This window comes from Dysidea avara, chromosome 6 (genome assembly GCF_963678975.1).
Source record: "Dysidea avara chromosome 6, odDysAvar1.4, whole genome shotgun sequence".
Classification (NCBI taxonomy): Eukaryota; Metazoa; Porifera; class Demospongiae; order Dictyoceratida; family Dysideidae; genus Dysidea; species Dysidea avara.
The window spans coordinates 15,438,597-15,465,623 of NC_089277.1; the positions used below are offsets into that span (position 1 = coordinate 15,438,597).

Here is a 27,027-nt window from a genome sequence, read left to right on the forward strand (position 1 = left end):
CAAAACACTATTGCAAATATATACGGGCACTATAATACAACTTCATATAGCCATAAACAAGCAAGCACAAAATTATATCAGTATACAGTAAATTGGCTTTGGTATTGGATCGGTAAGTATATTTCTGCATTGGTAGAGCACTAGTTTGTCTTATATTATCTTTATTGTATCTGTAGATAAGATTTGTGTAAAAGCAAACCTCAAAGCCAGTTAATGCATGCATGGTTGCATGGCTTTGAGGTATCTAGTTAAAATACAAAAAGAAGCAAAGTCCATGCAAAAGAAAGAAAAAAAAAACAGTCAAGCTATATAAAAGGATGCAGCCTTCAAAAAGCCCAGGGGCAGATCTGGGGGTAGGGGCTATGAGAGCTGAAGCCCCTTTTCACTTTAGACTTTACTTGATCGACATGCTAAAGAATATAATGAACTTTTGTCTTAGCATAGTATAATGATCCTAACAGTACAAATACTCATTAAAACCATCTTCTCAAGGAATTATCACTGGATTTGTGCTAAAGTTATCCAACAAGGGTCCGAATCACTAGGATCAGCATTGGAGGGGCACACGATCGAGATACTCTAATAGAGCAGTCACCTAACTACTGTAATAGAACATACATAATAATTGCTTCTTCTATGGAATTTATCTGCACCTAAAGATGTGTCTATACATACAATGATGTGCATTGGTCTATTTAAAAGGCCTTCAGTAATAACTGATTATCTACTAGTACAGTCATTACGTATGGCAGTAAGTATACACATATGCCACTGAAAATGCTCTTAGATTCAATCTTGTATTGTTCAATTTCAAAATTTCCATCTTCAATTACATTATTATACGAAAGTGCACTTGTTGTTGTGCAATTGTGAGGAGGCCCAAATCTTTTCATTAACAAATCTTAAGGGCGGTATATAATGGGCAAATTATAAGCTTTTACATGTCTCCAAATTGCAGTATGTTAGCATCTACGTATTTTCTGAGTGGCATGCCCTCAGACCCCCTAGTTCCAGCATGCTTCACATGTGAGATTAGTACCTTGAGTTACCCCCCCCCCCCCCCCCCCCTTTGTAAGTCCTAAATCCACCCCTGAAGCCTGGGTGAAAAAAGTGAAATCAAAGGTGGCAGTCATTTCTATGTTAATGAATAATGCATGAAGACATTATTAAAATTTATTATCATCAGCATCTTCATGGCCACCACCTTTGATTTCACAACTTTTTCACCCAGGCTTTTTGAAGGCCGCACCCTTGTTGCATAGCTTGGCTGTTTTTACGTACATGGATGAAATAGATTTACTTACATAATTATGTGGCCCTTTTAATGGAGTTTCCTTGTTACATACATGTGCTGCTCTACAGTTTATGATAAGAATGTGTTTTGTTTATTTGCAGGATGAATTTGACCACGATTCTACAGTCAAACAACTACAGTTGGATTGTGATAACCATGCTACACAGATTACACAGCTTAATGACATTGTGTCCGACCAAAAGAGCCAAATAGAAAATTTAAGTATGCAGCTAAAAGAAAAAGACGGATGGCTAAGCAGTCCCAAATATAATAGTAGTATTGCAAGTTTTGAATGTGCAGAAGTTTCATCACCTGAAAATGACTCAGCTAAAGCCAGTATGTTAGAAGATTTAGATTTATTACCACCAAGCAATAAGGTAATTCTCAAATATACAAATGTACATAAATAAGTGTCTTGTGAATCCATGCAGCATGAACAAGCTACTCAGCACCTCTCATCATTAGAAGAAAGGCTGAGAGATTATCAGATTGCATGTGTTCGCTTTCGTGAAATGTGTAAACATCTAAGTGAAGAAAAAGAAGAATTAATACAGGTTAAAGAAAAATTAGAGCAGGAGGTACATCAATTAAGGGAAGAACTTGAAGCAGCATCATTTGCAAGCCATGGTAGTAGTTCAGCTGTAAGTCAGCACAGTCTGTCTCACTCCACTAAAGAAAAAGAAAAAGAATCCCAAACTGTAAGTGCACTTGAGTGTGTGCTCACATGCATGTAGTGCATCGGCCTGGTTATCAAAAGGTTCCAGGTTCAATGCCCAGTTATGCTAAATTGGGGTTGTTGTTGAGCAAGAAACTTTACTCACATCACTACAGTCTACCCAGCTGTATATTAGGGACCTGGTGGCCTGGTGTCATCTGGGGAAGCAACCCACCCAGCTGTAACACCAATGGGCACATGGTGCTTACTGGGGAAGCAAGTACCCAGCTGTCCTTGTCTCATTTAGCAGTGTTGGGGTTGTTGTAGAACTTCAGATTCCGCACCTCTCTCCGTGAGACCTGGACAGTCCTCCTGTGGGTTACTGCCCTGGATTTGCTTGCACAAGGTTCAAGCGTCTGAGTGGTTTACCGGCATCCCAGTGCTGGTTTGCTGGGAGGCAATAGCTGTGTTTTTCACAGCTGCCATGCATGGGCTTTGCTTTTTTTGCATGTAGTGTGTGTGTGTGCGTGTGTGTGTGTGAGGATGTACATGATACCTTTACCAATTCAGGATATGCATACAAACGATATCCTGTATACAAGCCATACACTGTGTAAACATATACATTACATTTTCATGTATATGAGATATACATATTAGTAGAGCTCCATTACATTCACAATGGATATAAATTTCAGTAAATTCAGCAAGAAAGCCAAAGTTTAGGTTGTAGATTTGTGTGTGCAATACACATTTGCCTATAGTATATCATAAAGGATAAAATGTTGTTAGCTCTGTCTGGACAAATTTTATTGTTTAGTAGCTGTTTACAATTGTAAGGATTGGCAATATGCAATTACCCAGATATCTATTCATTTGTTTTTCTTGAACACCACATCCCATTTATACCTCACATACAGTATATCCACACAAAAACAGCCAAGCTGTGAAAAAATGGTGCGGCCTTAAAAGCCTGCATGAAAAAAGTTATGAAATCAAATGTGGAGGCCAAGAAATGGGTGTAATGATGTTAATCCTAATAAATTTTTAACAATGCACACAGCCATTACTAAATATTTTAGCATTAACATCATTGCAGCCATTTCTTGGCCACCACTGATTTCACAACTTTTTTCACCCAAGCGTTTTAAGGCCGCACCATTTTTTCACAGCTTGGCTGTTTTTGTGTGGATTTCACTTCTTTTTGTAATTTATAAGGCCCCAAAACCAGCCTATGACTGACTTTGAGGTTTGTTTTTACTCATATTTCTTCTTTTCTATGCAGACATAATGATGATTATTGAAGACAGACTTATAGATGTGTTGCATTGCATGATTTACTTCAATATTTGATAATATTATTGTAATACTTAGAATACACATTTTTGAGGACTTCTAATAGAACATATATAGAATGTTCTAGAACAATCTAGAACTTCTATTAGTAGATCTATGAAATTACAAACGTTTGATTATAAGCAGATTTCAACTGGAAATTTCATTTATAAAGTAGAAATTAAATGAGGTGATCAGCCAAGGTAGCAGTGGTTCAGTGGTTAAGGATGCAGGTGTTAGGTATGGAGGTCCCTGGTTCAAACGCAGGTAAGGTTGTTGTTGTTTTTTTTCGTACACCTTTTTTACCCCGTGGTGACTGCTCTGTTAGAGTATCTTGATCTTGCGGTTTTACACTTGTTAGGTTTTTGCTTTGTAATTTTGTCGAGTGACTCAATTGCTATTCAAAGTATCAAAAGACACTGCTACGATGATCAGCCTATCTACACACCAATTTCCAAGTTATTCCTATACTCGGTTTACCCTGTAGCCGTGACAGAAGTTAAATCTTTTTTTATGCGAATAAATGCTCTAACTCCTTGGATATTCATCAGATTCACAGCAAACTTGGTACGTAAATCCACCATTACATGCTCTTCATTTGTGCCAATGATCGAGGCAATCGAATTACATGTTTGCATTTTTTGCAAAGTGTGCGAAAATAAATCGAAGCCCCTGTAGCCCCTGTACAGTGTAAGAAGAAAAACAAAGAAATTAAAATGAAACTTTGAACACCAATATCAACAACAAAAAAAACACAACTGAATGATTGCATTTTAATCCCTACTTTAACCATATATCATAGCAGGCTAAAGTAGGGATTAAAATGCAATCATTCAGTTGTGTTTTGTCTCAGCGGCTTGTTTCAGTGCTTTTTATTGCTGCAGTCCCTACTCATATGGAAAATTCCTAATTTTTTCTTGCACTTGTTTGTGTACTTTTTTTGTAATTTTTTATTCAATAACCGTATTTAGTAATTCACCCCCCTGCAATTCTCAAAATACACAGCTAAACATTCCTAAGGATGCGGATTTTTAACAAACCGCTTTAAGCAACACATTACCCACAGAAGTATGTTTTCAACTGTTTTATAGTGCATCTACAGTATTATTTTCCACTAATTCTCTCAACAAAGCCTCAGGGCTGCTCTTACTTTTAGTTCGTGTAAGAACGGGTCATGCCCACTTTCTAGATGATGAGATACGCGAGCCTGTGAGGCCTACCATGGTGTTTTTCAGTTGTAGTACGCAAAAATGCTCTGGGAAAGCTACCCATAGAGTTTGTAGAGAGGTGCCATATACAACCAGTTTTTAGACTCGGAAAAGAAACCACCTTTGAGCCAAAGCAAACACACTCTAATCCTTACGCGTGTAGTGGCGATGTTGTACAGGCAGCAGCATATCCCGAGGTGTATCCCAACATTAAAATCACGTGCTTGCTACAATTATGCTACACGTTTACTCCAATATGTTGGGGCGCTGTGGTGTGTGTGCTTTGATGGAAGCCGTACCCATGAGAGATAGCCACAATAAAGAAGGATCAAAGATAAAACAGTAAGACAGTAGCGCACACATCGTAGGTATTTCATATTGTGAAAGGTTTTTTCTCCACAAAATTCGAAGTGTTTCTGCCAAAGAAGCAAGGCTGTAGCTGTAGCCAGTTTTCCGCTATGCTTGACTGAACGCATCAGTGAGGCAGGCAGTGAGGCAGGCAGTGAGGCAGGCAGTGAGGCAGGCAGTGAGGCAGGCAGTGAGGCAGGCAGTGAGGCAGTAGAAAATTCGCTAAAATAATATTTTTTTAAAATTTTGTAGCACCTCGTTGGAAACGTTTCAGGTCGTTCTGAAGACACATTTGGGCTTATTTATACCTGACCAATACTGTGAAATGGCCGTGAAGGATTTCTGAAGATGATTTTGGCTAGATTTATTCTTGTGGACCACACCCACAACTTTGTCGCCCCTACTATACAGTACTACCGTACTGTATGATATTCCAGAAGGAGAGATCACAATCTGAAGGGATGGCTGAAAAGACAGTTGAACCAATTGTTATTGGTCAAATAACATCCTACATTAAGGTTAATAGTGCATGTACACTTAGATGTGTACATGTGTTATGTATCTTGCTCCAACAGAAACCTTTAAAGAGGAGCTCCAAAATTTTAGCACCAGAAGAATATATTAACTTTGAGGTTACTATGTCTGTTCCTATGTGTGCCTTAAACTTAAAATTCCAATGTTGTTTGCTTGATGTTGGAATTCTGTAACCCATTACGTATATAGGGAAAATATTACTGTATTTTGGCCACTGCATGGGGGATCACAGGGATTTTTAGCTATTTGATAGTAGTCACCTATGATTAAATCTTTAAGGATTCTTCTCATCATGTGACTCTGTTAAAAGATCTAAACACTGTACTGGCATGTCTTTAAGACACACATGCATATGCACTTATTTTACTGCATTTTTTTACATAAATTAAGTCTGTATGTGTGGTAGCTAAGTAATGGACTAAAGGGGGTAAGTAGAATTCTAGGAAAACGGAAAGTGGGAACGGGAACGACCAACAGAAAATGCCTGATGAAGGTTATCAAGTCAATATACAGGCTAGATTTACAGCATGATACTTCTTTGTAACATTGTTGGACCCTTCCGCACTGTTCCGCTAAAGCGATCGAAACTCTCTAACAGAGCAGTCACCGTGCATTAAAATACTCTAATAGAGCAGTCAAGAATGTTTTGTAAACTAGCCGGATCTTTAAACCTGTGAATGATGGAACAACTATAGTTGGCAAAGATTAGGTATGTAGACTAGCTAAGTCATCAACATTGACTGTTAACTGTTGCTTTAAAACTATAAACATTTTAAAAGATTCAACACTGAAACATGCATGAAGAAGTTTGTAAAGTATTTTAATTATATAGACAGTGTCTATATAGGCTATGCACTTACATGCAGCTTCCCAATAAGGACTTATGTATGATAAGGTATGCTGTTAGCTTGCTTGTCAGGTTGAAGCAGCTGCAAGACGAGTCTTCGTGCATGGCTGGTCTCATATGGCACACACTAGCTGTATCATCAACACTATTAAAATAACTATACTCCTTGAAACCATATAAAAGATTCAACAATTAAGAATGAAGAGGTTTACAAAGCATTCTAATTAATTGACAGTGTTTACATAAAGATGTGAGAAGGTGTATGGCTGCAACCTTGTCAAGATAAGAGTTGGGTATGTGGTAGCTACTGTATATGTCAGGCTGAGATGACTCCAATGAAGAGGCTGAGGGTTTCCAGCTGTAGTACATTGATTCACAAGCTTTCAATCCCTGGTGAGATACCTAGTTTGCAAAACATTCTGTGACTGCTCTATTAGACTATTTAAATGGACAGTGACTGCTCTATTAGAGAATTTCAATCGCTTTAGCGGAACAGTGCAGAAGGGTCCAACAATGTTACAAAGAAGTATCATGCTGTAAAATCTAACCTATATGTTGACATGATAACCTTCATCAGGCATTTTCCGTTGGTCATTCCCGCTTTCCGTTTCCGTCCCATTCCCGTTTTCCTAGAATTCTACTTACCCGACTAAAGGTGAGAAAAGTTGTACTGGAATCCTGTTGGAGTTGGAGTAAACTCCTAGCAACAATGAGAAACACAAAAGCCTACTGGATAATAACTGCCACATGCATAAAAATAGTGACTTGGACCTTCTCAATAGGCATGACAATAATAGTAGATTTGTAAAGCTCTTTCTATATTAATATTCAGATACATTATCTTCTGAAAAAGGACAATATCTGTATTGAAACTTCCTAGTCCAATAGTGTCCATTATAGGATCACATATAGCAAACACAGTGCAACACACATAAATTAAGAACAGCTAAACTATTGTGTTTACATGTTCTACTCATTTCAGGTACCTGTTGCTATACCCGTTGAAGATTATTTAAGCCCATTGTACCAAGGATGGCTAACAAAAGAAGGTACATATAACGTTACATTGTGTGTACTACTATGTCTGATATATATACATGGAAAACCACCATATACTTTTGATATTATGAGCATAAATATACTAACCCCAGGTACATGATAGGAAATGGAGCAATAGTCCTATAGTCACACTTTTTACATGGCTTGCTTGCATTATAAATAGCGTACATGCACAATAGGTGATAGAGCAAAGGAACATTCTAGAAATTTTCTATAGTGAGTAGATTTACGTGTTTGCTAAATTCTGTATAGTTTGTATACCTTTGTTATAAATGCTATTTTACTGTCTTATTAGGTGGTAGAAAGAAGAATTGGAAAAAGAGGTGGTGTGTTCTGTCATCACGTTTCTTCTTTTGCTTTAAAAGGAAGAAAGTATGTTCATAGTGTGTACAGAATTAATATCGTGATTTCCAACTATTGGTTTGTTGTGACTTGAGTGTTTATTTCCCTGTCTTTATGGACTCACAAAATACAGCTGCCTTTGGTAAATATAAGTCACTGAACTTGAATAAATGGAATGTAGACTGCAAATCATCATGGTACTCTGATGAAGCAATGTGCCTTACATACTAAATTTTTGACACAATATATGCCACATTTGTAGCAGTTGAGATCACAAACTAGGGGCATAGCTGGAATATGCTTGCTCTCTTGGACCATTTTTGCATGAAAATAATCCATATAGACAAAATGTGCCCTTAGGCAGCAACAGTAAAGATGCTGTTGTGTGCATCTAACTACTACATAATAGTTAGACACCCAAGACCAAAGGAACTAAGCGATTTAGTAACCTGAGGCTGTAGCATCCCGAGCACAGCGAGGGCACTACTAAGGGCCAGAGGGGTTACTAAATCGCTTAGTTCCCGTTGGTCGTGGTGTCTAACTTATTTAGACTATGGTTTAAAGTAAGTACCTTTATAGCCAGAGCATGAGTGTGGGGTGAAAGAGCAGTGCAGAACATCAGAACGGTTTCTTCCTGAAGTCCTTACAGCGCCCACAAAAATAATTATTCGACTGGTAACCAGAGTAACGGCTAGAGCTACAGTAGATACGCTGCTTAGTCTACTATTTGTCCAGAATTATTTGTGGAACACGATAAGAAGAGTATTACAGTATTATCAAGTACTGCAGTGTGTCTTTCGTGCTATAATTATTTATCATGTACAAAATTGCTTGAGGGCGGGTTACTAAATGAACACGTGTAGGTGACTAAATGAGCATGTCAGGTGACTAAGTGATTTAGTAACCTTGTAAATGAGCAGTACCATAGTCTAAACACTGCTGTTTATGCAGCTTATAGACACTACAAAGCCTATTGTGCTATTCTCTTCCAGATAACACAATGATGGTCAACTTCAATTTTCTAGCACACTGGCACGGAGTCCCAAACTTTTTTCTGTACACACATATTATTCTTGGTCATCCTCTTGATGGTCAACAATCAATGAAGTAACTTCAGATGTCTTGACTCTTGTACTCCAATATATTTGAGACATAACATTCCCACCACATGTCCAAAGCATAAACATTCGTAATGTAAATATGCATTAGCTATTTGTGCTAACCTGACACATGCATAACAGGACCACACAAGTTTATTGCATCTGCTGCCTTGTAACAAGTCTTGACTAATTTCACATCAGTCCTTTGCCATTTATACCATGCATCATGTGTGCAATTGATCACATAATGCATTTCTTGATCCATCATCAATGATTCAGCATTAGTGCAATGTGACCCTCAAGCTCACCCCTTGAGAGGAGTGCAAGGCAGCGCCAATGTGCAAGTGGCTACTGGAGAGTTCCAGGGCTGTAAGCTCAATGTTTTTTAAATTTAAAAGTTTTGCCTCTGAGGGGGGGGAGAGGGAGTCATACGAACCCCCTGGCTATGCCCTTGCAAACTACCCCTTATAGTCTGTGAACCAATGGGGTCAGTCGGTACCATTCAAGGTGGCCAATTCTATCATGCATTTCCTGCAAGATACATGTCTATAGATTGTATATTGGCATGATAGCAATGCTGAATCAGTAGCTTTCCTACTGTACGGCCCCTGTTTATGTTACTATGATGCAATTGCAAGGTATCAACTCCTAGACAATTTAAAATTTCACATTTTTGATGGTAACTTCAGATCTACATCACATATCTTAATTCTGTTTTTTTGCACGTGATTACCCTCAAGGGTTGTTACGTATTTGTATACTTGTTACCATGGCAACCACCACAATTATTCTGCTATTTGTATATTTATGGTTTTTAGATTAGTATTTACGGTACAGCTCAACTACAACTTCACACACGCATGGAACCACGCGTGATTTCGCGTGGAAGCATGCTTTACGATCCGTGGAAAACACAAATTCCACGGTAAAATAACCCACGCAAACAAGCACTGTCAACTTGTGAGACCTCCGAGTTTTGCGAGGATTTTTGCGTGATTTGCGTGGCGTGATCACGGACTCGTTCTTGCCAAGACTAGTACATAGCTACGTACGTAGCTCACAGCTCAGCTAGTTATTTAATTTGTCAATTCACTAGAATAGGCATACTACGTATATACTATATACGTACGTACTTACTAATCACTGAAAAGAGTTGGTGCAAATTACTGGTGCTTGCCCTACGAAGAAAGCCGGAAATAAGGCATTATTTGGAGTCAGGGATTTGCCATGCCTCGTTTGTCGTATGAGGCCAGACGCAGGGTGATATCGTTGTATAATTCTGATTATTCGGTGTTGGAGATCAGTAAGAGACTGGACGCCGAAAAAGTAGATGTAAGCCCTAGAGCGCTGTACAATTTAGTGCAGAAGTATCGCCTGAAAGGAACTATTAGGGACCTGCCACGCCGCAAGATGCCTCAAATTTTAACAGAAGAGATGAAAAGATTTATGGAGGAAAGGCTGCGCGCGAATGATGAGGTTACAGCTAGAGCGATGAAGAATTTGCTTCTGGAAAAGTGGCCGGATCTTGAAGTTTCCATTCCCACCATCAAGCGGGTGCGAAGAAATCTAGGCTGGGTGTGTACAAGGCCTCATTACTGCCAGTTGATACGTGAGGTGTGTGCTGTTATTATTATATTTCAAAAAGTTAAATGCATGTGTTGCATAAATTTATGGCCTGCATATTGTATCAGCACTTCACTATCTCATCGTTCTTATGACTGCTTGACATCATGCATTATATTTGTGACTACATCACATCATGTCAATATATCCACAATGTTTTAACATACCATACAAGTTTGGACTAGCATCTCAAAACTACTAGTGGGAATCTGACACATATTATTGTACTTGTATGTACAGCTCTAGGTGATACCTACAGTTGACCTAAAGCACACAAATACGTATGTAGCTAGAGCTCCCAAGCCATTATTCACTCTTTTAAAATGATGTGTTTTTAAACTTTAGCTTAATAAAAGAAAACGCTTGATTTGGTGCAAAGAGCAACAAAGAACTACTGAAAAATTTCAGGATGTCATTTTCTGCGATGAGTCAACTGTGCAGCTTGAGCAACACAGCAGAATTTGCTTTTGTAAAAGGATGCAGCCAAGAGTATTGAAGCAGAGGGCAAAACACCCCATTAAAGTGCATATTTGGGGTGGAATCTCTGCCCTAGGAGCAACCCAACTGGTCATTTTCTGTGGCATTATGAATGCCGAGCGCCTTGGAGCAGTGTACAATGCAGGATTGTTGCCATTTATAGAGGAACGTTTCCCAGACCACCATAGATTGTACCAAGATAACGATCCCAAGCACTCCTCAAAATACATTGAATGTTTTTTGAAAAATAAAGGAGTAAATTGGTGGTACACGCCACCTGAATCGCCTGATTTAAACCCAGTCGAACTGGTATGGGGATCCCTAAAGCAATACCTAAGAAACTCCGCTAAACCAAAGAATCTAGCTGAACTGAAACAAGGGATTAAACAGTTTTGGTGGACTCTAACGCCTGAAGTGTGCCGGAAGTATATAAGCCATTTGAAAAAGGTGATTCCGAAGATAATTCAGGTGGAAGGTGATCCAAGTGGATATTAACTATAATTTATATACAATACAATACAATAAATACTGTTCCACATCATGTCAAAAATTATGCCTAAATCACTACATTGGGTTGTTCTAAACTTCTGACTGCTTTTTCAATTTTCTTTTAAGCTCCCTCCCCTGGTCATCAATTTTAACTATACAGTCGTGCCAGTCACTTTCTTCATCAGCTAGTTTTTCTGAGGGGTGAACTTCAAAAACTTTCTTCTTTACATAAGATATGATCTTGGGGTCTAGTTTTTGCTTCTCTTTCCCAGTCACCTTATCTTTCCCCCTCCCATTAACGTTACTGTTAATTCTGGTGGTAGCATCCACAAGCTCGTCCACCATTGCTGCGGCTAGAGATCTTCTGGTTTTATGCCTCATGATCATGGGGACGAGCTTGCTGGGGGGATCGGCTCATCTTCCTACAATAAATACATATTACAATTAACATTTTACACAAATGATAACTTACTAAATAAATATATATCAAGTATAAAGCTGTACTACATGTATTTCCACATACTTGTATTTCTGTACAAGTTATTGTAACTGTTTGTGTAATAAGCCTAAGGTTATAAGCATCGGGACTTCTACATTCGATTAGGGATAATGGAGATAAAAAGTGAAGGGAGGTCATCTACACCTACGCATAAAATAGTGTATAATTCCTGACTCAGTTGTATACCCATAACAGATTAAATCTCTACCGGTATCGCTACATTTTTTTCACGGCTAGTTTTGTCAAACATGTACAGTTAAATAAGTCTTCCAGGCCATTCTATGGTTTACTCCTAGTTGAATAAACAGATTGAGATACAAATATGTACCGGGTGACTGGTTAATTGCTGGAGGTTGTTGACTGCCTGTTCCTGCCTGCTGTTGACTGGCTTCCTCCCTCCTTTATAGAGCTGGCAGGTCCTTTGTTGATAGGGTTGATAGGCTCCTTGTTGACAGGACTGATAGGCTCCTTGTTCCCCTTGTACATTGGGTTGGTAGTTCCCTTGTTCCCTTTGTCCGTAGGGCTGGTAGTCCCATTGTTTCTCTTGTCCATAGGACTGGTAGTTCCTTTGTTCCCTTTGTCCGTAGGGCTGGTAGTCTCCTTGTTCCTCTTGTCCATAGGACTGGTAGTCCCCTTGTTCCTCTTGTCCATAGGACTGGTAGTCCCCTTGTTCCTCTTGTCCATAGGACTGGTAGTCCCCTTGTTCCTCTTGTCCATAGGGCTGGTAATCTTGTTTAAAGGATTGGTAGCCTGATTGAGCTGATGGTAGTTGGTCACCCTGGCGGTATGATTGGGGGGTTGTGTCGGATCCATTGCCTAGGTGTTTCATAACAGGCTAAATTTCTAGGACTTTAATCATACCTGAGCTGGTAAGTGTGCTAACACTCTTACAAACACTCTCTAGTTGAAGAAGGATTTTCTCAAATCGAAATTCCTAGCAAGATAACAAATTAGTCCAATGTATTCATACATACGTATGTATACAAATGTTTTACAAAATATTAACTCGACTCACTATGACTGTTACACGTACTATATATATGAGGGAGGGTGTATCCATTCACTGGACAGACTACTGGATTTGCAACGTCCAAAATCAGGGAGAGACTTTGGTAGTGGTGTGTAGCATAATTATTGTTAGAATTTTAATTATCTTCGAATTCATATGTGTTATGACCTCATGCCCTAACCCCCTAGTAAGTGAGCACACTGAAAGAAACCTTATATATGCTATCACCAATAGACACTTATGTACAATGTCAATATCTTTAAGACGGTATGGTAACATGTTCGACTGTGCTAAATACTTTTTACAGTACATGTTAATATAATCCAGCTATAAGATGTACCGTGTAACAACAAACATTGGCAAGAATGTCATTTGCAGGAGCTGAATTTATTTTGCTGAAATGTACACCGGCTATAAGTAAATCGGTGCTGCAACATAAGTATTTGGGACATTATAGCAACAAATTTTGGCGGAGAACTAAATTTGGCGGAATTGGCAAATTGTCATCAAATCGCCAATTTTTACATTTCGCCACGGTACGTACAGTAGTTCATTACAATGTTAAAATTTCGATACATAAAATTTTAAAAGATGGCACATGTATAGTTAAAATTGCTGCAAAACGCATCAGGATTGTTTATCTTCCCAATACTACAGTGCCAGTCCGTAACAGTACACATTTAAAATCAATTCACCTGTTCATCATTGTATCTTCGGATTTCTGCCTTCAAATTTTCCATCGATTCAGCAATGTCATTTATATCAATCTAAAAATATGAAATGTAGGCATAATTAGCAACATGAGATAACAAAAGCACAGTAATACACTATCTACTCTTAAAAGTTTACACAAAAAGCAAAGCCTTTGGCTACCAGGTTAGAATGATCACGTGATCATACAGCACTGGGACACATGTCAATGCAGAAAATCCTTCTGAGACGAGATTATTCCTCCAGAGGAGGCAGGGCTTTTTGATTAGCATTCTTTATGCGGAGAGCTGTGATCCCAGTCCATACCAATGCCGTGAATAGTGAAAAAGTCTTAGACAAAATGCTCCACACAATCTATGGTAGCATTAATCTGTGTTACAGGTTAATCACGTGTGTCCTTAATGCTTCCGCTTTGTGCTAAGCTATGCTCATTTCAAAACAAGTTTTATACACAAAATTGATGAGTACTATCTTCTTGGGTAATTTATAGTCTATTTTTAAATCAAAATTCATTGTCTGAAGCACGTAAGTTGCTCTTGTAGTCTTTGTTTTTACTATCGTACTAAGGGGACACGCCCATTGTAAACACAAAGCACTATGCTATTCCTAGTAGCCTGAGAGGCCAGCAGTGTATTTTACAGGGCTGTTAAATGGTCATAGAGCTCGAAGCAAAACGGTGCTGTTAAATGGTCATAGAGCTCGAAGCAAAACAGTGCTGTTAAATGGTCATAGAGCTCGAAGCAAAACCTTTTAAAGCATTTTCAAGATGCCACTATACCAAAATTTCAAACTAGCCCAAAGCGACTGTCCTATAGCAAATATCCTATATACACATGAACCTGTTTGCCATCAAAATCGTGAATTATCATTTTCTTTGTAATGTCAACAGCCTATAGTACAAACAAAAGCATTGCAACATATAACATATGTAAATGATATTGTATAACAATGAATAAGATAGACCTAAGGAGCAAGATTAAAAGCTGCATTACTCCCCATGTGGGTAGAAATATTTGTTGTTTGATGAATATAATTTGTAGCACAGTCATAAAGTACAGTAGTGGACAAAAATGAATTACCCATTTCTGTTTTATGCAACGGAATTTCCATTCCGCTTGCACTTGACATTTTTGTAATGACGGCGGCTGAAAGAGTGGAGTTGGAATTACCAGCAAAAGAGCCCAGTGGAACACAAATGGACTATAGTTCAATGCATTAGACTTTGAACACTTTACTACGAACAAGTCGCCAGCCTTTTGAGTTGTTAATGTAAACAGCAGTGCCACAAAATAAAATGTGCACTAAAGCTGCCCTTAAATTTTAATAGCCGTCATCCTTGGATTATACTAAACGTCCTATTTCACCGAATGCCCTTACTGAACAGCTAGAGTCTGTAAAGCCAATCAGTGATCATACACCGTGCACATAAGAAATTCAAATGCAAGCATGCACACAGTGAAAGTATGAATTGTGCTTACCGAGTTTTTGTCATCTTCTTCAAGTGAACATTCAGGTTCTTGATGCTACAAGTACATATATTAGAAAATAAAACACCAAAATCGCATTAGTGACTCGAGAAAACATGGAATAACAGAAACAGAATAACTGAATCACCAAAATTTATGTTGAAAACAATTCATAAATATTAAGCGTATACACTCCACACATCTGCAGAATATTCAATGGGGAAGGCAAAATCATCGTTCTGATTTTTATGTTGAATGCTCATAAAGAATCCACTCTAAGAATAGCTCAAGAAAAGAATGCACACAAATTTATCCACTTTGCAAATCAACGTACAACGAGCATACAGATCTTGATATACAGCAACCACATACAAAATAGGTTTTACTACTAAATGCTAATCCTTACTTTTGATCTAGGTGAGCAGGGAGGAAATTCACTGACATCAATTATAAAAGGATCCTGTAAGGTATTTGAAAAATTGTTTTACGTCACATAAAGATAAGAGTATAGTGTATTTGCATGACAACATGGCATACCTTGTCACCCCCTCTCTTTGTTTCATCTCCCTTGTCACTCCTTCTCTTTGCTTCATCTACTGTCATCTTGTCAGTCTAATAAGTGGAAATATCTCTCAAACCCACCAATACATAATGGCAAGAGTGTATAATATAGAGAAAGAGAGTGTCCTACTGGAATACACTCGCCAAGCACACTGCTTAAAGTGATGATGCAATAGTCTGTAATCACATAATGTGTAAATGATTTGATCCTGGCCAATGCACCTGATTGCTGAAGAAGCATGATCATAAATGTCTAGGATTGCCCGAACAAATCCCTTTGTCCTATTTTGTCCTTTGATATTACAGAATGTCCCAAGACAAATCCTTTCTGTCCTATCAGAGAATGAAAGTCATCCCAACCTATATTCACCCATACTGTCCCAAGCCCAGTATAGTCCCTGCAAGACCTAGGACGAACATCCCAAGATAGTCCTTGTGTTATTCACTTATAGTCTAAGTAGTCCCTGTAAGAACTGGGATGCTAAAAGACATCCCAAGACAGTCCTAGTATTATTCACCTATTGTGTCCCAAGTTCCTGCAAGACCTAGGACACTAAAGGACATCCCAAGACAGTCCTGGTATTACATACCTATTGTGTTCTAAGTCCAAGTAGTCCCTGGGAATTCCTTAAGTGTCCTTGTTATAAAGACTCTTTCTAGTCCCAGTCCCCAATGGTCCTTTTTACCCTAGGACATGTTGAGAATCCTTTAAGTGTCCTTGTTGTAAAGACTCTCTCTAGTCCCAGTCCCCAATGGTCCTTTTTATCCTAGGACATGTTGGGAATTCCTTAAGTGTCCTTGTTGTGGATACCCTCTCTAGTCCCAGTCCCCAATGGTCCTTTTTATCCTAGGACATGTTTGGAATTCTTCAAGTGTCCTTGTTGTGAAGACCCTCTCTAGTCCCAGTCTCCAATGGTCCTTTTTATCCTAGGACATGTTGGGAATTCTTTAAGTGTCCTTGTTGTAAAGACTCTCTCTAGTCCCAGTCTCCACTGGTCCTTTTTATCCTAGGACATGTTGGGAATCCTTCAAGTGTCCTTGTTGTAAAGACCCACTCTAGCCCCAGTCCCCAATGGTCCTTTTATCCTAGGACATGTTCGGAATTCTTCTAGTGTCCTTGTTGTAAAGACTGTCTCTAGTACCAGTCCTCAATGGTCCCTTTTATCAAAGACATGTTGAGAATTTTTAAAGTGTCCTTGTTGTACAGCCTTTTGCAGTAGTATAAGCATTTCATATGGTTTACATATGCTTATTCAAGAGAAGGGTCAATAATACTTGGTATGGTTTCTTTGCATGGAGAAGATGACTTTGACCACTAGACTTACATAGATCAGGCTGATTTTTTTCTTTTGTGTGTGCCTGTGTGGATGGGGGAAAGTGGTAGGGTAGAATTTCTGTGTAGTGTTCTGCCTGTTCTACAGTGAGTACTAATTTGCAAAGCCATTCTCTTCTTACATTTTTGACTCAGTAGTGTGTTGTGGTCATTTTAAATGAGCCATCAAGTAGCTGTATTTCACCTTACACATGAGTTTTGATAAAATTTAACCTATATCGCTCACATTAGCAATTGCCATAGAGTACACGGAAGCAGAGTCAATTGTAATAGTAAGTTGTAGCCCAGCAAACTATCTCATAACAGAATCACAATATAGCATTATTGCCCTTTATAATATACACTGTCATTAAAGATTAATTCTGGTCACTTCACTGGATACTGATAGAGTAGGATCTTCTAAGCAAGTGTTTCCAGGCTGATTCTTCACTGCAACTTCATTCTTGAAGCCATATCTTCACCAGTGAACATGAGATTTTCACTCTATTTGAACTAAATTATTGTAGTTTTATAGATGGTGCACGCATGCCTAAGTTTCATTTCAATCCAAGGGATTATGAGCCTGTGAGACACTTCGAAAACATACAAGTTTGTACAGGGACTAATCACCTGCTCTATGATGAGTACTGATTGGCGAGGCCATTATGATCATACTACAGTTATGTGTTCAGTTGGAACTGTAAAGCAGAATTTGAGTGTCCTTGAATGCTATAGCAGGGTAACAAAGCAGTGTTAAATAATGGTATACATAATATGCTTTGATCTTTGGAAGATAATGAAGTCTTTTAAATCCACCAGGTTTTTAAATGGTTAGAGACCTGCTAGCAGAAAGACCTCCATTACAAATCTCACATTCAATCATTAATGTGCTATGCTCTTACAAGCATATTGCTGGCTAATAGCCAGCTGTGGGCAAGCAGTCACCCTCACCAACAGCAGTTTAGCCACTTCATTCATTTTATAAGCATGCCTAGAAACATTTTATTGTGGAAGGTAGAATCTAATGTTGCAGTTACGTTTGTTACAATGAATGGACAGTTCTAGACATCAATATCATAGAAAAAATTGTTTAATGTGCATCCTCTATTAAGCCATGACCAATTAACATTCCATAGCTTTTGGTAAAGTGGTCTAGAACATAAAAGAAAGGCAAATTGTAGTAGAAGGCAAACGCTTGTCGGAACCAGAGGAAACACATGCCACTTGTGAGTTTGCTACTGTAGAGTGAAATAGTGGCCTCGTTTGGTCTCTATTCTTGTGACTGCATGCGGTCAGATAGGAATGTGGGCAGGCAAGGGGACCAAAATTGGGTTTCAAGTATTTTAAAATTCAATCTCCAGTTGTCTGCATTTTCTTGTTGTAAATGCTGAATTGATGTCACTAAGACTATTCCATAAAGGTGGTTTTTTTTAACAGTGGTATTTTGGTGCATACGGGTACCCTACTAAACACTACTACCATCCATACTTGTTAGATAATATGCAATTCATTCAACACGTATAACAACAAGGTACATGTAAAGTAATTTGGTTACCTGAAATGCTTAAGTCAGCCTACATCACACAAAGCTGAAGTAATGGCTTACGTCACATTTGTGAGACCTTGAATTTTGTAATATCATGTGATTAAGAACATTAATAGTCATTGCAATGGAGAGCTGCAGGTGGATAAAAAGTGCCATTTTGTTACTTTTCAGTTGGCTAAAACCAGTGATGAATACAATATCTATAGGAACTGGGCTGATACATAATTATGGGGTAATAATTATCACCCCTGCACCTTCCTCTTTAATTTTTTAAATAGCCTCTTGCCTTCCTCCGGCCCCTGCCTTCCACCCCTTTGGAGCTAGCCTGATACAGTTAACCTCAGTTTAAAATCTATCTCAAATGGCGGGAAACTTAGCTGTTGGCTACTTGTATGGTGGATGCTCTGGAAGGTAAGTAATTGGTATAAAACATGTGAAAATTTGGTACTCATAGCTTCATCCATTGGTGAGCTACAGCACACTGAATACTTAAAATCAGCATTTCTCAATACTTTTATAGACAATAAGACTGGTTTTCCCAGACTGGGCCACTTTTTCAGATGAGAATAATCCTCCAGATCTTTGACACTTCATTCACCACCCTCCTCCATTTATGCTATTCACTATTCATTTTTAACCCAAGAGCACCCCCACAGTGGACACGCACATGGTTTCCTGTAATTGGTTTGTCAAAAACTACGTGTCTGCTTGTTTGCGTGTTGGTATGGCTGTCCAACAGCAACGTGAGCAAACAGGCTTTGAGCTACAGAAATAAACCTTCACTCAATGCATAAAGGGTGTTTACGTACCGTATTAAAGGTTAGCTATCTATTTTTGTCAAAGGGGTGTAGCCAGGCACTGAAATGATATATAAAAGTTCAGTAGGGGCTAGCCTACGTAACAGGCATATAGTGACTGAAAAACAATATACAGTAACAGGCCTTATAAGCTACAAGGAGTGGTGTACCTTTTCAAGTTAAAAGGGAAAATTACCTGAATCATGAGCATCTTTAAACCAGAGGAATCATCGTACGTGTTACTTACATCTTTTTGGATATCAACCAATTTTCAAAAATGCTTTTGCAAATGTCAGTGACTATGACACTTTTTTTCTTTTTTTTTTTTATCCGGCCCTAATGGCACTCCCTTCCACCCACACGTCTCTATGGAAAACAAGCTAGAAGAACAACATAAAAAGGGAAAAAGAATTTACCTACAGAAAAGACACCTAAAATAACCTACAGAAGCCCAGGGAATGTTAGTGAACTGGTAGATGCCCCTCTGCGACGGCGAGATCTACTGCCAGGGGCACACCAGGACGCTTAGAGCGTGATCGAGAACCACGGATGCACATAATGGAGGAGCGAAGCAAGGAGAACCCCAAACTGCAATGGAGCCAGCCCATCATCACTGAATATGGGGAACTCCACTTCTCACTGAGTAATTGAGCCAAATGCTTATAGGTGGTAGTGGCTGCTTTCCCCATTCCACCGGAGGAGGAAAAAAACTAATGGGATAAAACTGCCACACTCTACTTTGCGTATACACTCCTCATAAGCACGACGCTTCTCAGCCTCATGCCTATGAAAAGTGGCAGCCAAGATGGTAGACCGATTGGAGGCTGCAAAAGAATTAAAAACGCGAACATCAAAAAAGGTGCGATGATGTAAGCACCTCCAAAAACCAGATGCTCTGATATCCACTCTGGCATTATCATCAAGCACAGCTGAACAGTGATGCATAACCTCACCAGGCAGGGCATGTAAGTGAGGCTCTACCTGGACATCATGGCACACTTCTGTCATCAAACTAGCAGTCAAATCTCGTACTTCATTATGCCGGATAATTGGAAAGGCACCATGTGGGCAGCTAAGGGCGTGAGACAAGGTAAAATCCTTACCACACACACAGTGCGACGGTAACAATGATGGTGTAAAGTCATAACGTAAACAGACGGCATCAATGAATTCACCTTTATGAAGGGCGAAACCATATGACATTTTGCATGGCAAACAAGACACTATACAAATGTAGTAATACGCATATAGCTGGACTTCTGTGAAGACATTCATTTAAATTCTCCCTCCACACTTTGCATTATAGCAGCTGAAGTATCATACACAATATGTGATTATTGACTGGTGTTATTGCAGGATGATAAGCCTGTTTAGACTTGTTCTTAGTGACCTCCCAACTATTTTCTGCTCAACTAACTTCATCATATTTCTCAAGTAGGTTTCTATCCTTCTGAAAGCTTCTCACCAAGGACCCAAATGCAGTATTCACATTCTCATTCTTCCATGGCCACGATATCTACCGGCTATTCTCAAAACAAATAGTGGAATTTGATTAACATGTAATACACTGTAAATGATGTTTAGAACCTGAACCACTTTCCTGTAATATCATACAGGATGGTAGTACTGTATATTAGGGATCATGAAGAATTGGGCTTTTCCAGTGAAAAGTGTCACCCTAAAACCAACCGCAATTTCATTCATGATAGCTTGGCAGCATTGGCTAAACCAGGCACGGCCAAGCCCAAAAACGTTTTCAGGCTAACTCTAAATCCTTCCAGAGATGTGCCTTTTTTCCAACTGCAGTATGTACAATACACATATCATGGACTTGCTTTGTGTTCCAGTTCTTTTTGCTGACAATGCAAGATGTCGATTCGCAATAGGGTGATGCGGCTTCCCTGTGGCTGTGTTGACTTATCCATAGTGACTGGATTGATTGTAGAGATACTTATTGTGCTATTCTTCACTTGTAATGCTGTGCAACAGGTGAAGCATAGGTGAAAACAATATGCAATGGCCACTTCGCCTTCCATTATGTAACTGATTGTTGAGGCACATGTTCTGATGCAAAATTACTTTCACAGCATTCCTGGTGCCATTCTTTATTTTAATACAGTGAATTATGTTATAAATACAGGTAGAAAGAAAAATTATGAATTTTAAGCTGGATTAGGATCGAAGAAAAAGTAATGAAACAAGGAAATAGCTATTTAAAAGTGGTGAAACAAGGAAGATTACCTATACCTGCAGATACACTAGTGGACATTAATCCATAACGCAGTCATGGGTATAGACTGAAGTTTAAAGATTAAATATCCACTAGTATATCTGCAGGTATTGGGCAACCTTCCTTGTTTCACCACTTTTTAGCTATTCCCTTGTTTATACTTTTATTCCTTAAAATTCCTTCTACTTGTAAAAAGATGTATCGAATCTTTGAAGATACCAAAAACAATCTGGTGGTGGTGTCAACTTTTTCTCAGTACCGACATATTAAGAGGTCAACATTTGTTGGCTCTGCACTTTTGTAGAAATGGTATCAGCCATTTATCCAGTAAAAGGGTCAGTTTATCACATTACAATGAAACTGCAAGCATAGTTGTCATTACTCAAATAAAACAAACAACAAACATGTCAACATGTTGAAGTATTTTTGCAGCAAAAGTTGACAGAGGCACTAACTCATTATCTACTGGAGTTAACTTCAACTTCTTAACTATGTATGTAGCTGGTCAGTCATAAAGGTACGATGAGTTACTGAGGTTAAGGTCACAGCATGTACTTCATGCATAGCTTGTAGTGTTACATGTTCAATAATCAGTTGAAGGTTTAATAGTTTATGACAAGGTCAACATTTTCTAGTAGTTACAGTAACCTTGCTCTCTCTTACTCAAAATTATTGTTACTCTTGCTTTTAAGTCTTGTTATACAATACATTTTTGGTAGTGACCAAAACTTCAATAATCAGTTTCATCATCCATCACTTAGTATACTACTGTATTTATGTTGTTCTTCTCTTCACGGGTAGCATTAAATTCCCTTTGTGACTTACATACAACTCGAAACTTGTACAAAGAAAAAATATATTGTAGAGATTTCTGAACATACTACGTAACAGTAGAACTCTTCACTTTTTAAATACATTGAGCCCTGTCCACTGTATCACCACTATGTACCAGCTGTCAGAATCTGGATTTTAACAATACAAACCATGATCTAGTCTACAACAGAATATCACTAAACCCATAACCCTAGCTAACTGCAATTACTAGCTAAAGCAAAACCCAAACCCTAACCAACCTTAATATTGGACTACTAGAATCGGTGCCTTTTATAATGGGCTTCCTACTAATCATTTTTTGACTCATGTTGAGCATATCTTTGAAGATGACACCCATAATTATGTTTACGACTGGACTATGATCCATCACCACAAACAGAACTTGAACCTTCGCCTTCAATATGTGTACGTGATACAGTATGTATTATACATGTATAAGTCATATGCATACTGTATGCACCAATTTATGTGACCCAATAACTGAATATGAGATCAACCAGGAAGCACTAAACGCTCTCTTGAGACCAAGCTTGGTGTCTTTTCACTGTCAGCTCAGTGTGGTGTGGCAGGTAGACCATCTAAGGTCTGTCTACAGCAGAACTAGTACATTAAGTCAGCAAATGGTTTAACGAAAACTAAGCCAACAAAAACAAATTGGAGAAACATGAGACTGAAATACAAGGCTTGTGATGAATACTGTAATAAAAACTGTTCAAGCGTTATTAAGGAGTGTAAAAGTGGCTACTAAATTAACGTTTTATGCCCATGCACATATAGTATAATGGGATTATTTTCATAGGTAAGCTGGACAGCACAACTTTTTGCAAAGAAGAGATTGTGGTTGACAAAATGCACTTAAGTGGTGTTCGGACGATTGCAACCCTGATAGGTTTGAAGCACTTAGCAGTATGAATAAATGCTATAAGCTACTTTTGGATTGTTAAATTCAACAAACTATATCCTGAGCATGGCTCTCCTACTACTACCATATAGCCAGACACATGGTTGATTTCATTCAGATGCCAACAATTGGCTATAACCATTCTTCATTACAAGAGAGAAAAAAGATATTTACAAAGACAATATGCATTTACACTAAACTAAAGCTCACAAATAGCAAAATAAGAAAAAGACCACATTGTTATCCTTATTACCTTCCTTACGTGATTTTGACTAATAAAAAGAATAAACCAAGTGCAGCAACATGTAAAAATGTTTCAAAGAAGTGCAATCATCAACAAGCTTCAATGTTAAATTTGATAAGAGGTTGGCTTATGATGTCATTTAGTGCTTCAGATCTTGCAGGGAAAACTTGGAGTTGGGACACTAATAAAAAGAGAATAATACCAGGACTGTCTTGAGATGTCCTTTGATGTCCCAGGTCTTGCAAGGACTACTTGGACTTGGGACACAATAGTTGAATAACACCAGGTTTGTCTTAGGATGTCCTTTAGTGTCCCAGGTCTTGCAAAATGTCCTAGGATACAAAGGACCATTGGGGACTGGGACTAGAGAGGGTAAGGACACTTGAAGAATTCCCAACATGTCCTAGGATAAAAAGGACCATTGGGGACTGGGACTAGAGAGGGTCTTCACAACAAGGACACTTAAAGAATTCCCAACATGTCCTAGGATAAAAAGGACTATTGGGGACTGGGACTAGAGACAGTCTCTACAACAAGGACACTTAAAGAATTCCCAACATGTCCTAGGATACAAAGGACCATTGGGGACTGGGACTAGAGAGGGTAAGGACACTTGAAGAATTCCCCACATGTTCTAGGATAAAAAGGACCATTGGGGACTGGGACTAGAGAGGGTCTTCACAACAAGGACACTTAAGGAATTCCCAACATGTCCTAGGGTAAAAAGGACCATTGGGGACTGGGACTAGAGAGGGTCTTTACAATAAGGGCACTTAAAGAATTCTCAACATATATGTCCTAGGACACAATAGGACCATTGGGGACTGCATGGGACTAGAGAGGGTCTTCACAACAAGGACACTTGAAGAATTCCTAACATGTCCTAGGATAAAAAGGACCATTGGGGACTGGGACTAGAGAGAGTCTCTACAACATGGACACTTAAAGAATTCCCAACACGTCCTAGGATAAAAAGGACCATTGGGGACTGGGACTAGAGAGAGTCTCTACAACAAGGACACTTAAAGAATTCCCCACATGTCCTAGGATAAAAAGGACCATTGGGGACTGGGACTAGAGAGGGTCTTTACAACAAGGACACTTAAGGAATTCCCAACATGTCCTAGGGTAAAAAGGACCATTGGGGACTGGGACTAGAGAGGGTCTTCACAACAAGGACACTTAGGAATTCCCAACATGTCCTAGGATAAAAAGGACCATTGGGGACTGGGACTAGAGAGAGTCTCTACAACAAGGACACTTAAAGAATTCCCAACATGTCCTAGGATAGAAATACTTGACTATAAGGGAATACACTGACTGTCCTGGGATGTCCATACATTGTAGAGGACAATTTCGGAATAAAGGACTTGTCCGGGCAATCCTGGACCTACCTGAGCATGATACCATGCAAATGCCATAGGTCAGCAAGTTTATTCCACTAGTGCCATTGACACCAATCAACAAGCCTTTCAGTTGGAGTTTCAATTACACAGTATACTCTAAATAAAACAATAAAGCCAAATTTCGCTATATCCTTGTACAGTAGCGGACAAAATAAAGTTTTTGTTCAATTGGCGTTCCATTTAAGCTCAAGGTGGCAAGCAAACAGCCCTATTTCTACAAACCAGTTAGCCCTTCACTATTACAAGTTGCATAGTGTTGTGTAATATAGAAAGACAAATATTTTGATGCACAATAGTACCGGCACTAAAGCCAGCAGCTTCCTTTATAGACAAAAGAATGCATAATTACGTAATAGAAAACACATAATTTTGATAAATTTGATGACGCACGGATCATAATAGTTACCAGCAAAACATAATACACTGTAACTTACTGCTGGTTTCTTGTTCTTTTCACCACCATCATCATGCTACAGTACAAGAGTGTAACAGTACATGAGATATCCAATTTACAATTCAATTACCTTTAAACGTTTTCTTTTTCTCTTTGGTTGTTTCTTCTCCTTCTTCTCGGTGTCTGCTTGCTCTCTAACACACTCTAAGTAGTTACCTATGCACATATATACAATTTCAAGTTTGATTTGAGATCATCTAAAATCAATTTTTTATTTCAATCATTTAGACCATGGTCACAGATCACAGCACAGTATATATGATACCACTTGTACAATTTCCTCTGTCCCACTACTTTTATATTTTTTTAATTAATTATCAAAGTACCTTCTCTCTGGTCTACTCAAAAAGTACTTTAAGACCACAAGGCTTAGCAATTGGAATAATGCAGAATGCAGCAAAGGCCATTAACACCTGGAGGCTTTCTTCCTTGAAACATAGTCTACGGCCTCAAATTTTGGTTCAATGGACTTGCCTCATCCTTCTCAGCAAGATGGTGGCTATTTTTTAATGAAGGGCTGCACTACCTCCTGCAAAGTTATGGCCGCTTGTTGACAGACTTCAGGTCACTGAAGTAGAATATGTAATTATCCCTTGAACTCCCTACATATAGTGGCAAAAATCGCTAAATAAAATTTCCGCAAAGTTGCTGTTCCGCTATTCCGTGTTTTATAGCCTCCCTCGAAGGATTGCTAGTGCTATGCAAACATGAATTATACATCACCTGTAAACAATAAATCAGCTTCATACTCCTTGTCCGACCAAATAACTCGGCATTTCCCATCGTTGATGCTTCCTTCAATAATTTTATCGCTCCGGATAACACTAGTTCCCTCATCGCCGAAGTCCACCAAAGCATTTGGCTTGGCAGATCCTAGAAAAAGAATTAGAATGACAGGTACAATCTTAACATCGACTTCCAAGTACTCAACGAAAACTATAAGCCCTAAACTTACCTTCAGATACACGTCTTTCAGAGATCCTGACCATTCTAAGTGCTAGAGTGTTCTTTCGAACCGTTCAGTTCAAGGCACGTGGTGATTGTGGTTAGAAGATCACGTGCAATTAAATTCTAATATATTCGCTGTGCAGGGCAGGGGTGTGATGCTTTAGCTCCCGAGCTCCTGTGCTGAGATCACTGTAAAGTTCTTTGAAATCACTGTAAAGGTCTTACTCAGATCCCCTGAATGCGACATATCTTGCTTTTTTACTGCGTGGGTTCCACGGTTTCCACGCGTGTTTCACGGATTTCGTGAGGGCTCCACAATCATGCATGGAATCATTGCGTGGTTCACCACGAGACTGCATGGTTTCACTAGGAAGTAAGGCGAGTGAGTAAGCGTGGACCACGATGGCCATGACAATGGAACCACGCATACACTGACGTGGAAACATGCGTGATCACGCGTGGAATAGTGAAGTTATAGTTGAGCTGTACCGTAGCCCTCGAGTCACATCAGTGCCATTCAAGGTGATCAATTCTATCATGCATTTCCTGAAAGATACATGTCTATAGATTGTATATTGGCATGATAGCAATGCTGAATCAGTAGCTTTCTCACTGTACCACCCCTAGTTTATGGAGCAACAAGATATCAACTCCAAGACAATTTTAAATTCCATATATTTGATTATAACTTTTGATCTACACCACATATTTTAATACTTTAGGTTTAAGGAAGAAAATCCATCCCTCCTGGAGGAAGACTGAGTGTGGCCCCAACTAGACATTGGTTGACCTGCAGTT

General features: G+C 38.9%; 2 protein-coding genes across 5 annotated transcripts in view; one reads left to right on the plus strand and one right to left on the minus strand.

Moving 5' to 3' along the window:
• The window catches only part of LOC136257703 (uncharacterized), a 112,141-nt gene that overhangs the window by 56,990 nt on the left and 28,124 nt on the right, over positions 1–27,027 (plus strand). The window contains exons 9-12 of the mRNA XM_066050992.1: positions 1,396–1,671; positions 1,726–1,992; positions 7,204–7,270; positions 7,576–7,652. Coding sequence (XP_065907064.1) covers positions 1,396–1,671; positions 1,726–1,992; positions 7,204–7,270; positions 7,576–7,652 — 687 coding nt within the window. The remainder of the gene's footprint in view (positions 1–1,395; positions 1,672–1,725; positions 1,993–7,203; positions 7,271–7,575; positions 7,653–27,027) is intronic.
• On the minus strand, positions 11,563–26,353 carry LOC136257705 (probable serine/threonine-protein kinase kinX). 4 transcript variants are annotated; one of them, XM_066050993.1, is made up of 12 exons: positions 26,237–26,353; positions 26,005–26,154; positions 25,352–25,437; positions 25,262–25,297; positions 15,534–15,608; positions 15,403–15,456; positions 15,009–15,053; positions 14,370–14,420; positions 13,515–13,586; positions 12,672–12,744; positions 12,139–12,626; positions 11,563–11,733 (listed from the first exon to the last, which is right to left on the minus strand). In XM_066050993.1, the coding sequence occupies exons 1-12, from the start codon at positions 26,268–26,270 to the stop codon at positions 11,695–11,697; spliced, it is 1,203 nt and encodes a 400-aa protein (XP_065907065.1). In that variant the 5' UTR covers positions 26,271–26,353; the 3' UTR covers positions 11,563–11,694. The 4 variants fall into 4 exon arrangements, with proteins under 4 accessions (XP_065907065.1, XP_065907067.1, XP_065907066.1 ...); XM_066050995.1 differs by lacking the exon at positions 15,403–15,456; XM_066050994.1 differs by lacking the exon at positions 14,370–14,420.